The 13,483-nt window shown below is 38.1% G+C and overlaps 1 protein-coding gene across 1 annotated transcript in view; it reads right to left on the minus strand.

Moving 5' to 3' along the window:
- Nucleotides 1-13,483, minus strand: part of LOC119156866 — a 42,581-nt gene that overhangs the window by 23,476 nt on the left and 5,622 nt on the right. Inside the window, exon 3 of the mRNA XM_037407265.1 lies at nucleotides 13,122-13,249. Coding sequence (XP_037263162.1) covers nucleotides 13,122-13,249 — 128 coding nt within the window. The remainder of the gene's footprint in view (nucleotides 1-13,121; nucleotides 13,250-13,483) is intronic.

Raw genomic sequence — 13,483 nt, forward strand, 5'->3', positions numbered from 1 at the left:
TCATTTACTTTCGTTATAGCTTCATGTGCACTTAATGCACACAAGAGTCAGTGCACTCTACCTGTCTCCACAGTCTTTGCACACGTGTGCATTTGTTTAAATACACAAGCACACATTTTTCATGTAGGTGTAACCAGCTGGAATGATTAATGGTGAATATTAGTGCATCTCCCCTACTTCTCTTGTTCTTTCAGGCATTACTATTACAATTGCAGCCTTTAGTTTCATGTTACCTTTCACCTTGAGAGATCATTCTGTATGTACACACAGGAGCTTAAATACAGCCACTTCAAAGTGCAAAGGAGGCGTTAAGTTGCAGAAAGGGCAGTTGAGGAGATAGCCTTCAGATTCTGACCCACCAAGTTTGTATCTTTTGTGCCTACACAGAGGAAAGGGGTTACATTCCTAAAGCTTACTGTTGCAGAAGTACCATGTGTGGAAGGATTGTATGGGTTGCATAACTGACAGAGTAGAGAAGTCTGGTTTTCCCAGATGTGTGCTTCTGGTGTCTAGGAAAGTGAGCCCAGAGCAAAGCTTTTCATCGGCTGAAGGAGTCACAGCATCACTGTGTTCTGTATCTAGTATCTATCAGTTCATGAAACTGTACTGCAGGTGGTTAGGGGCTCTAACAGGGTTTCTGACTGTTTTTCTGAATTCCATACTTTGAGCGTTCCCAACCTACTTGTCAAGTTGGTTGAAGGCTGCCTGAAACTGCTTCAAAGTTTGCAAGAAGGACTGGGCAGGCAAACTGACGCTTGCAGCATAGACGTGGATTGCACAATTTTTAGAGAAACAGTTTCAAAATACATATAAGTTATATGTCACATGGTCTACCTGCCTACTCGTAACAACCCAAGAGAGGCAGCACTGGATAAAGGGACACATGAGCTCTGTGTCACAGTTTTCTTCAGGGTGGTTGTGCATCTTCTCATCTCCTCCTCCTATGTTCTAGCCCTCATCATAGGTTCTTGCCATAAGGAGGACTCTCTGCCACTGCTCTGAAATCTAGTGTTAAGGGATATCATTGTAGATCTGGTAATTCTCCTAGTGTTTGGACAGGTAGCTCAATAACATCCTTTCTGCTTTAATTTGGCACTTTTTTTCCTCTCTAGATCCACAGAGGGTAAAAGGGGGTCAATTCAATTGCATAAAGCATCTATAAAGAATTTATAGATTTGAAAGTTTCTTCAGAGAAATCTTTGAAATGTGTGTCTTTATTTCTGTAGTCCAATTCCATTTGGTACTATATATGTAAGTAAGCAGAAGTCTCATAAATAATGTGGTTTAAAGTAGGAAACAGCATTGAAAGCCAAGCACTATACAAAATTATAGTGATGAGTAATTTCCATTTACTTCACTGGATTTTGGATCAAATCTTTATAGCAGAGAATAAAGAACTGGATTAATCTCTTTTCCAATAAATAGTAAAATTGCCACTCAGTGGCAATGGGCACACAAAGACTTCTTCATCACTATAATTGCTTTGATCTTACTAAAAAAACAGTTATCTCCAAAAATTCCATAAACAATGTAGATATAAATCTGTGTGAAAACACGTGACAGATGTAACCAGAATCACACTTCAGTGTTCAAGTTTTCTTAATTAAAAACTGCTTTATACCCAGTATATTACATAGAGCACCTATGTTATCTGATTATTTTTAAAAGAATACACATGTAATATTACATTTTGGAACTATGTAAATCTTCATAAACTCCTAATGAAAAGAAGCAAAGAGTATTTATCTTTAAAATCCAGACACTAAACTTGAATTTCCTCCTGGAAATTTTAATTAGCAATTTGAAAAATGCTAAGGCAAAGTATCTGCTCCCAGTTGTTTGTTTAGCTTAAATTAAATTATTTCTGAAAGTAATAGAATTAAAATCCTTTTAGTTCTTAATCAATATTTTATTTACATTTATTCTCAGTGTAGTGCTTGATTAGTTCTTTTGAAAAGGGTGGGGGAGCTTATTTCCTGGTTTATTATATACTCAGATGTATCTGCATTTTCACTAATAGAAAAAAACTCTTGCAGTACAGAAAGACTGTAGAAACCATAAAATGATATGTTTTTTCAGGCGGGTAATTGGTATTTTACCATGTCTCAACAGGAATTGCATTGGGTTTAGTTGATCTAAGTTCCTACATGAAATTTTCCTTCACTGGCGATCATGTAAATTGCACATTAAACCATGGGCCTGATTCACTTAGTTTCACTTAAACTTCTGCAACATGAAGTGTATAGGGCAAGTAAAAAAATATCATTCATATTTAGTTACAATTTACACTCCAGCAGACCCAAAGTAAACAACTAAACCTGGACTGAGCCAAGCCCTACACCTACTGGAGCTCCACTGATCCTAAGGCCTCCACATAATTGTCCCCCATCAAACGCACTTAATGACTAATCACACAAACCCAGAACATCATATCCCTAATACGTAAAGAAGCTGTTGGCACAGACATCACATCAACAACGATCAAAAAGGCAAACACTCTCTTCTATCTGTGCTAGATCTCTGAAGATTTTGCTTGGTCTCCTCCATTTTCACCATGACATCATTTGATTCAGCCTTACACTGTGTTCTGCAAAATGTTGTGTACCCTAGTTCCAGTTAGATTTAAATCATAATAGCACAAGATTAGTTTAGACTGGTGGAGGGACAGAGAGATATATTATATATCATAATATACTTCAGAAAGTTTTTTTCAATTGTACTAGCTAACCATTACTTCTCTATGAGGTTAGATTCTGTAGAGTTCTTGGGGCTGTTCACATCTTGTCTTGGGGACACGAGATGTAGTATAGACAGGCCTCTAACCGCTTCTATGCACCTTTTTAACCCAGCACGTGATATTCCCAGTGTTCCACGAGTTTGGCAGATAACAGCAGCCAAAGAGCCAGCTCTCCACAGGCATGGCCATGGAACAGGGGGAAGAAGGCAGTGTCCCCCCAGCAGTGTCAGCTGAAGGCAGCAGAAGTGGGGCAAAGTCAGGCAAGGTGCCTCAGGTTTTTTGCAAGGTGCTTAAGCCTTGATAGGTCTGTTAAGATCTGTATACCGGCAGACACATTGTGTTTACATCTGAGGTTTGATATATATATGTATACAGTGGGTGAATGCCTCAGCAATGAAAATTAGCCGGTCCAGTGTTCCACCAAAACTGAAACCCAAACAGAAATTTTTCGATGCGAAACAAACCTTTTACATTTATTTAAATTTCTTTAATTTGCTTTTTTAATCTCCTGAGCCAGAACTGAAGTACAAACATCAAAATGCTAACTAAAGAAATTTTTCTTCCGAGATCTTTGCACCTATTTTATATAACTTGGACCTATTTTGCATAACTAAGAGAGTAGTTCATCTATGTCAGATAAACATCCAAACTGAAACTGTCGACCTTGAATGCTTATAATTAAGTAGTTGAGTCAGTATTTAGCAGTGATAACAAAGTGACTGGATTTGTTCCCCAGTATTTATAAAGGTGTACATGTACTGCCGAAAATTAGGGCAAGTGCAAGCCCTCTAGCACCTGCTTTACATCTTTCCTTCGCCCACATAGCAGATATGGGTTTCCAAAGCTTGAAGTGACTTTCTAAACTAAACCTTGGACATCAGACTTTAATTTATGGTTTGAAAAAGTTCAGAAAAAATAGCTTAAATGTTTGTACAAGGGGAGAAAAGCAACTTGATCCAGGTTTTGGGGCAGACTGTACCCTTAGCAAGTGTGCTGAGGACACAAAACTGGAAGGTGTAGCTGATACACCAGAAGTTCATGCTACCATCTAGGGAGACCCCCAAAAGTTGAAGAACTAGGCTGACCTCTGGAACTTCACAAAGTTCAACAAAGGGATGTGCCAGGTTCTACACCTTCTACCTCCCCAAGCACCAGTATATGATGGAGGGCCCCCTGAATGGAAAGCAGCTTTGCAGGAAAGGACCCAGGGGTCCTGGTGAATAGCAAGCTGACCAGGAGACAGCAATTTTTCCTTGTGATAAAAAGGTGGCTAATGGTATCCTGGGCTGCATTAGAAGGAGTGTTGCCAGCAAGCTGAGGGAGATTATCCTTCCCCTCTACTCAACACTGGTGAGACCATACCTGGAATACCATGTCCAGTTCTGGGCTCCCCAGTACAAGAGAGATACGGACATACATGGAGGGTTATGGAGAGATTTTAGTGAGGGTCCACAAAGATCCTTAAGGTACGGAAGCTTCACTCCTATGCAGAAAGGCTGGGAGAGCTGGTGCTGTTTAGTCTGGAGAAGAAAATTGTTGGGGGGATCTTATCAAAGTATAGAATTAGCTGAAGGGAATGTGTAAAGAAGATGAGGTCAATGAAGCCTTCTACAGACAATTGGAGGTAGCCTCATGATCACAGGCCCTGGTTCTCATGGTGAACTTCAACTAACAAAGGTATCTGCTGGAAAGACAGCACAGCTGGGCACACACAGTCCAGCAGGTTCCTGCAGAGCCTTGATAGTAACGTTTTGATGCAGGTGGTAGAGGAACTGAAGAGATGAGGTGTGCTCCTGGACTTTGTACTCACAGGCAAATGTCTGGTTGGGGATATGAAGGTTGGGGGCACCCTCAGCTGCAGTTACCATTCTTTGCTTCTCTGATTCTGTGAAATGTGCTTGGCAAGTTTGAAAGAACAGCTCTACATAGGAAGTGATTCTCTGGTATCATATGGTTCATAGATAAACAGTATTGCAATATAGCTTACAAAACCCAGTTATACTGTGCATAATACTAGTTTCAAAAGCATGGAAAAGAAAGATATACACTGAGTTTGGAGTAGAAAGCTCCTGCCAGCTTCTTCCAGCTTCTTCAGGCCATCTTATTTATATGCATTTGCCATAGCACCATCACACACCATCCTGGTCATGCAGGAAAGAATATCAACCAAAGTCTGTAAGTCTTCAGGTAGATGGAGAGGCAGGAGCTGACAGATGGAATCAATGAGCAGGCGTGCATGCGCGCGCATACACACCACCACACCCCACGCACAGACACATGCACACCCCACACACACACCCCAGAGAGAAACTAGAAGAAATTACATATGAATGCAATGGTAACTTTCTGGGAAACATCCATTATTTCTTCACATGGCCTAACTTAAGGTTCAGAAGACTGATTACTTTTACATGAGATAGCGGTAAAATAAGATAAAGTACAAAAACTTCAAAAAAAGTCTAATTTTAATTTCATTTTTATATATTTTATCACGCATACAGTCTAATTATATTCATTGAAAATGTTCCTGATTACAATAACATTAGAGGTTTAGGAATGATGACCCCTAAAGCCTTGTATTAAACTATTTTTACATCTTCATGTGCAGCTTAAAAGCTAATATGAACCAACAGAAAATGAATTAATTTGATAAATAATCATGTTATGGTTTCAAATAAAAAAAGTATGTCAGGACTTGGATAGCAAATTAGTTCACTAGTCACACTAATGCATTATTCTAAGTTAATTAAAATGCTTTTAATTTTTTGGCTAATGCTTTTCATTTGCGTTCTGACCATTTCCTGATGTTTCAATTAGTTTTGTTCACAGACGTGTTATAATGAGCATCAAGTTAAGATCAAGGGTTACTAAAATTTATGACACCGTTACTCAACCAACCCTTGAGCCCTGTTTGGCTTCACAATATTTCAGATTACTTGATGTGTGTAAACAGCTAATTCAGCTGCTGTTACATACGTACTTAATGAATTTAATGACATTTATGGAACTAGTCAGAATTTTTTCAATTAAATATTTTCTGCTCCAAATGATATTCTGCCAAAACTGGAACATTTTGGAAACAAATACTGACTGATGAAGTTTTGACAGGTTTATTTCTAAACTCTAGAATAGGCTTCCTGGAAGATGAGATGGAAAACCTGAGTTTCTTGGGCCAAACACGATCATTTTGCCAAAGTCCCAGTTTTGCGAAAAGCTTTTGCACACTTGGCTTTCATTCCAGAGTGATGCAAAAAGATTTTCAAAGCCAGATTAAAAACACATAAAATGGGATACTCCTCCACTTAGCTCTAGCTCTTTGTTGGAATTGCCATCACTGGTCTGTAGCAGTCTCTCTGGCTTTATAATTTACTCATAAATTGTACCTCTTCACATGGTTGGAAAAACCCTAAAAAATCCTTTTGGAAATGAAGGGAGAGGCTGTTTGGTGGAGCAGTGTTCCACTTCGCTGCAAACTGTGTCCACAGGCTGGATGGCACTGAATTTTGTTGCCCTTAGGATGAAGGGGAAGGAACTAGGCTCCGGACAGAGGAACAGAGAATCCAAGGTGTGAGCCTGGAGAGAGTCTGCAAGGCTGGACTGTGGGTCCTCCTGATGAGGAGAACGAATGACTGTTGTTCTCAGTGTCAGACATGTTCTTTCATCTGACAATGCCTAAATACTTCTAATAAATCTCAATCTAGAATACAGAAACAGACATATTGCAGAAAGAAAGAATTAAGATATCATAAGATAAAGGCAGGAAGCCTGAACCTGATTTGATAAAGCAAGGGTAATTCATGGTTCAGAGGGGTCAGGCTGATCAAGTGAAAATTGCTGAGGGACATATTTTAAGTACAGGTTTATTTAAATGATTTGGAAACAGGACTTTGAAATTTAGGGAAACCGGAGATGAGGATCTTGCAGCAATGGAAGAAGGAGACAATGGAGATATGACATCATATGATAGATGTCTCAACAGAAAAAGAACAGATTAAGCACAGCCTGGAGAAACAACATGGATATGTAAGGGAAGGAACAGGCAAAGATAATTCCTAGCTCAGAACCATGGAAATAAAAATAAACTAGAACAAGATACAGTAACGCAAATACTTTAGTTTCTGCAGCCAACTTGCTGTTATTTGTGCGCTTCCGGAAGGACTGTGAACACTCTAATTGTTTTCCTACCCACTTGCAACTCCAGGAAAAAGATAAAAAGTGAAAAGTTTTCTTAGAACGTAATTTGCTTTGTACATGTATGCACATAAGTAAAAGCTAGCCAGGTGCCTTCTAATTCAATAACTAAATTCAGTACTCTTCTGGTACAAATTAGTACTCTATATTCAGTTCAAATGCCAACAAACAATGATCTGATTTTTTGAAATAAAAAGTGCAAGACATCTCAGAACAATAGTATCCTATGACTTACCAAGAATCATATGTTTATCACACTGCTGCCAAAGTACAGAGAAATTACAAATGGTTTAGATAATTTCAAATTACTTCTGGGGCAAGCACCCAATCTCAGAGATCTTAAAATAGAGCTGTTTAAAAGGAATTATCTCCCAAAAACAATTATTTCATTTCAGCAAGCTGTACCAGTAGCTTGCCAGTCTGAGATCTAATCTAGTGGCAGCCTTTGGCCTAATACAGTAATTGTAGCTCATATGTCTAAAATTATTTTGTCTACTTAATCTGGCTAACGGCATAGGAAGGTATACCTGTGATATTTAAGATATTGTAGGTAGCTGTTTGACTATGTAATTATCACTTGCTTGAACTGACATGACAAATACATTTAACCAGCAGCAGAGTTCACGTGCATTCTACCAAAAGCCCCACCACAATCCTGCCTTAAAGTCAATTGGACATCAAACTCTGGCATAAAATGTTAAAAGTTTCTTGGTCTTCTCCATGAATTCTCTCAGACCAAAGAAGGTATAAAGAGAATTTTAATATTGCTCAGTTAGTTTATGCTACTTGTCGAATTTACCAAATGTTAGCTCAATCTCTTGTTTAAACAGCTAAACAATCAGTTGAAATATCTTACAGACACTGTTACAAGCGTGGTGACCAACAGCTAGGTTAGATCAGTCTGCACTGTACTTCAGGCATGATAAGCATATGTGTATATAGGCACACATTTCATGGCTAGGAAAAAAACCCAAAAGCAATAATGCAATCTTTGCATTATGGTTTCAGTTCGTGGCCTGGTCTGTTTCCAGCAGAAGCTAGCAGTGTCTCAGCACTAACACACCAGGAGACCTAATACCTGAGACAAAGAATATACAAAATGCCGTAGTATCAATCCCCCTTCTTCCCTCATATATTCTCCTGCTACTGTAAAATTGTCATTCTATAAAGCTTTAGAAAGAGTTAATTATTAATCTTTCAGCTATCTCTTTGTTGATTCCTTTTTTATCATCTTATCCAAAAAAGAAATTCTCTCTTTAAAGATTGTTTCAAATAAATAATCCAGTCTCAGACCACTTAGGGTTCCATTTAAGAAGAAGATGAAATAAATTATTTTGGTTCTTCATAATATCTATTGATCTACTGGACAGATTTACAATATGATACAATTTCATTTATAGGGTATCTCATAATACTGACATCAACAACATGACTTACAGTGAATTTTAAACTCATTATCATAACATATCCATTAGAAAAACATCTTTGCTTTATTTATTTTTTTAGACTTGCTTAACAAAGAAAAATGTGGTTTATCCTGAAGAAAGGAATTCTTATGGCAGGATAACAATGAGATAACACCAGTTCATCAATAAATATCTGAAGGCAGCAGTTAACAGGTACGCTCAGCTTGCTGGGAGTTATAAAGCAAAATGCTCACAGTAAGCATCATTCTCCATTGTTCTACAGCTCAGGAAGACATTTTCACCATAATTTGGTTGGTGTAAACTAATGAAGATAACCGATGTGGTAAAACTCTTTGCTTATCTCTACTGAAAACAATTTCTACTGAGAGCAATTATGCTGGATACTGCACCTGGGGTGGTGTAATCCTGACGCACTTACAGACTAGGGGACAAGAGGCTGGAGTGCAGCCCTGCTCTCCAGAGCAGAAAGAGATGTAGAGGTTTAGGTTGATGGGAAACTCAATATAAGTCATCAATGTGCCCTGGTGGCCAAAAGGGCCATATCGTGGATGCGTTAAGTACAGTATAGCTAACCAGCCAAAAGAAATTATTATCCCACTATACTCAGTATTGCTGTAGCCTCAACTGGAGTACTATGTGCAGTTTTGGGCTCTATAATATAGGAAAGATATAAAAATATTAAAATAAAAATATTAAAATGTATCTATAATTAGAATATATCCAAAGGAGGGCAAAAAAAGTGGTGAAAGGACAAGTGGGCATAACTTACGAGTAGCTGAGGATACCAGGTTTGTGCAGCTCAGAGAAGAGGAGGCTGCAGGGTTATCTCATTTGTGGTCTACAACTTCCTCACAAGGGAGAGCAGAAAGGGGTGCTAATCTCTTAGATAGGTGGTTTAACTTTTAGGTTGCACTGTGTGGAGTCAGAAGTTTGATTCATTGACCCTCATGGCTCCCTTCCAACTCAGAATATTCCATGATTCTATAATTATTCAAGTACAAGGTAGCAGAGAGCGATGTCTTAATATCATAGAGTAGAGGAATAATAGGTCTTAGGTATAATTAAGAGTCCTTAATTCTCAGTACTGGGAATGATGTGAAGTGCCCAACCTGCTGCATTTAAACACTGAATACTACACACCAAAACAGCAGCAAAAGCAACAGGAAAGCAAGCAAAAAATGTCTTTATAATAATAACAGTGTATGATCTTGACAAATATATGTGAATTCTCTATGGGTAACAAAAAATCCATCAATGGTTCTAAAACACTTTTTCCCCCACCACAGACTAGATGTCTAAAATGAACCTAACATTCTTGTTAGTTATTTACAAATAATATTAGGTACTCTTTATTTTCATAACAAAAATGAATGAAAAGTCACCTTAAGAATTAAACAACACTGAGTAGGTGGGGTTTTTTTCACCCCTTTTTGAAGTGGAATAAATGACCACAGAGGTTACAAGCAGTAGAGAAAGTTGCATTCTACTCTGCAATTAAAAATGATGGATAAAATGAGAATAGAACTGCAAAGCTGTCATTTTCAGATATTAAAAAGACAAGCATTTTTCTAGCTAACTGGAAAAATCATTTGCTCATCTACTTATTCTGCTTAGGTGTCAAAAAAAAATAAAATCTTTATAGCATTTAACATTTTAATGATTCAGAAGAGCAAACTTAGGCTTAGTCTTCCTCTCATTGAACATGATGAGAATTTTTGTCTTTAAAATCAGAGTAAGTGGACTTATACCCTTGGTTTTAAAGAAAAGTATTATTTGAGAAGATGATAGTATAAGTATAGAATAATATGCTACAGTTCTGGTGACATAAATTTGGAGGTAAAAGGAACACTTGTTATTAAGAGTAAGTTTGGACAAATTTGCTTATTTTTATCTTGTGCTTTCTTCCATTTTATGAACTTCCTGAACAGTTTTATATCTGTGAGACAGACATCAAGATTCCAGGAATGAACCACACAAGGGTCTCCTTAAAAAAAGGGCCAGGATGTACTTTTTATTCCCCCATTAAGCCCGTGTTAAGCCTACAGTTGCTTAGGCTCAAGGGGAAACACTCCCTTGTGTCTGTGACCTTTGCAGTGTGCTAGGACAGTTTTGAGGTTTGTATTAAAGCAGGGTAATTCCCTAGGTGTGAACAAGTAGTTCAAATATAGAGTCACTGCTACATATAAGTAGCAGTGAAAAACCCATTCTAAAATACAGGTTTTTTGAGAAGAATTGGTCAGTGAGAGCTCACCTGCTAGAGTACATTAAATGAACAGCTTCTCTGTTAAAAGACTGAGTATTAGCATGACAGCTAAAGGAAGATCACCAAAGATGGACACTGTGCTGGGATCTCAGCTCCCAGAGGCACCACGGTTACATTGACATCAATAGATCAATGTAGTTTTTCTATGTGCGAGGGCTTGGCCATCCAAAGACATTGAAATGTGACCCAGAGCTCGGTCTACCAAAGCTTTTTTGCAGTTCCCCCAGCACAGGACAAACTGGGACGTGTTCTACAGAACTTACTAAGAGCAAGAAAAGACAAAGACTGCCACACAACACTAAGCTAATTAATGGTCACATCACAAAGAGTAGCCAGTGCTCTACTGCAATAAGATGTAATGGTTTCTTTCCTAGGGGGACTCTATGCTCTATCAACAACGATCAGCTGCTGCACTGCTTTGCTTGCCCTCACTGCTCGGTTGTCTGGGACATCATCTCCGAGTTGTGTGTTGAACTAGATGCCACTCAATATGACCCTGTCACCGTGCACTCCCAAACTCCTGAGATAATGTAATGACATCAAAAACTGTTGTCCTTATCTAAATACTTCTCTTTCTTTTCTGTAAAGGAAGTTAAGTAGCATCTGTGTCAGTAGTAAACAAAAAGCTGGGAGCCATTTGTAATCCTGGCATTATTGTCTCAAACTGTGAATTATGACTCTACCAGCCATGATGCTATCAAGCCACGTGTAGCCACTGTCACTGCATCACCGTTCCTCTGCAGCAGCATCTCCCTCAGCCACATTAATTTTATACTGTATTTCAAACTTTTTTCTACAAGAGCAAACCCAATGTTTCTACCTGGCCTTTAATCACTTCTGGTTCATATCAATATGTGTCAAAGAACATTACAACAATAATATATAACTCTAGGGAACACTGATATTATATAAACTGCAGCATAATAGTTAACATATTAAATTCAATATTTCAATTTAGCTATTCTCTGTCTGTTTCACTTGGCTTTAAACTAAACAAACCTCCAGTGCCAAATGCAGCAATTTGAACTGACCACCTACAGCACAAGATTAAGGAAATGAAAAAATGCTGTGTATTTGTTCTGAAGCTAAAACCCCCTTCTCTCCAGCGAGGGAACTTCATTGATTATAAACCACACTGCTTTAAATTAAATAAAATGGAAATATATGAGCTATGGTGGAGTGAATTATAGTTTATTTAAAACTTTTCAATCACATAAACTCTAAAGGAGGTCACCCTTCTGCTAACAGAATTTTCCAGGCTTCTTTAGGATGAAAAAATTTATCTGTAAACCTGGCAACCTTATTGTAAAAGTTAATACATGCAGTAAATGGAAAGAAGCTGATTTCAGTCCATAAGATGCTCTTTTATGTCTTCAATTTTACCCTGTCTGTAAACTTCTTCTTGTATAGACGTGTAAACACCTTTTGGGGCTCGATGGAGCAAACCCATGGTTTGCCTCTGCAGTCAGACCTCCAGAGGCTTCGATCTGGCCATGCATGCAGAAGACAGGAGCCACATGTGTAAATGTCACCCAGGCTCTGAACTTTGTCAACATCTCTCTAACTACTGTAGCATGAAGCAAGAACATAACTTTCTCCACTTGCCCAGACACAAAAGGTGACCTACACTGATGATATTACTCTAACTCAGCTGAGCGTGCCCCGTGAGAAATGAACATCAACAGATGAGAGAAAAGGAATGACCACCACAGGCAGGGTGGCACTGCTACCTGTTTCTTATAAAAGAAAGTACATACACACTTCCGAACCTTGCCAGCTCATGTATTATTTCTTCTGCTTACCCAACCATCTCAACCAAACAAAAATTATACTGTAGATTAGCTCAGAAATGTAATAGAGTGTGATATAATGAACCTTTCGGTCTTGGAGTCATTACGATGCTTTCTCAAGTACAGGTAGAGTTGGTTGGAGGATGTAATTGTCTAGTTAAAAAGATGTATAGAAACCTAAAATCTACTAAATTCAAAGAATTCATTTTTAATGAATTTCGTTAGTTTCTATGCTGGAGAACAGCAGTAGTATTATAGGTATTTCTCTGTGAGCTGTCTCTCATGCCCTCTGATTTAAACCAAATATTTAATGTATTATTCAGTATAGATTTCAGTGCTGTCCTTTATGTCCACTAAAGAAGCACGACTGAAGACCCTCCAGAGCATTCAACTCCCATGTAGTGGAAATAATTTCTATTTTTCTCATTTATTTGAAATCTGCTTAACTCGCTTACTTTGTATTGCTACACACCTGTGTGACATCTGAGAGGCCTGTCCAAGTTACAGGTCAGCTCAGAGAGGAGAAGAATCACAGGAAAAGAAGAACATAGTAAATGTTCAGTGCATACTGAGTACTAGGAATCAGCAGATCACTTAAAAATATATAAAATTGATCTCAGCCATAGCATTGGAATTTAACCTAAATTATAACAATTTTTAATAAGAAATTTACAACCCAGTTTAAATGTCAGTCTTCTTCATAGAGTTCCTACCTTTACTGTAGTTCATGATGAAGTAGCATACTGGATAGCTGCTGCTACGCTTGCTTTTTGTTTCAGTGCACCTGTTCCATGCCTGCACGCCAGTTCTATGGATGGTAGCTTGGAAGATCAGGAGAATTCTAATTAATAAATAAGATATTAACATCAGTAATGGAACATCTGTAATATTAGGAAAAAGAAGAGATACTATAGTAAAAGGTCCATAAAGCATTAGCAGATCCTGGTTTGCCATGTCCCTTCTTAAGGTAAGCAAGTAAGAAAAGCTTTGTTCTTTCTCAAGTGACTCTCATGAATGAAAGCATCAAGGTTTGTAACTAATTTCTGAGAGACTGAGTAACAGCAGACCTTTTAAG

The sequence above is a fragment of the Falco rusticolus genome, chromosome 13, assembly GCF_015220075.1.
Source record: "Falco rusticolus isolate bFalRus1 chromosome 13, bFalRus1.pri, whole genome shotgun sequence".
Lineage (NCBI taxonomy): Eukaryota > Metazoa > Chordata > Aves > Falconiformes > Falconidae > Falco > Falco rusticolus.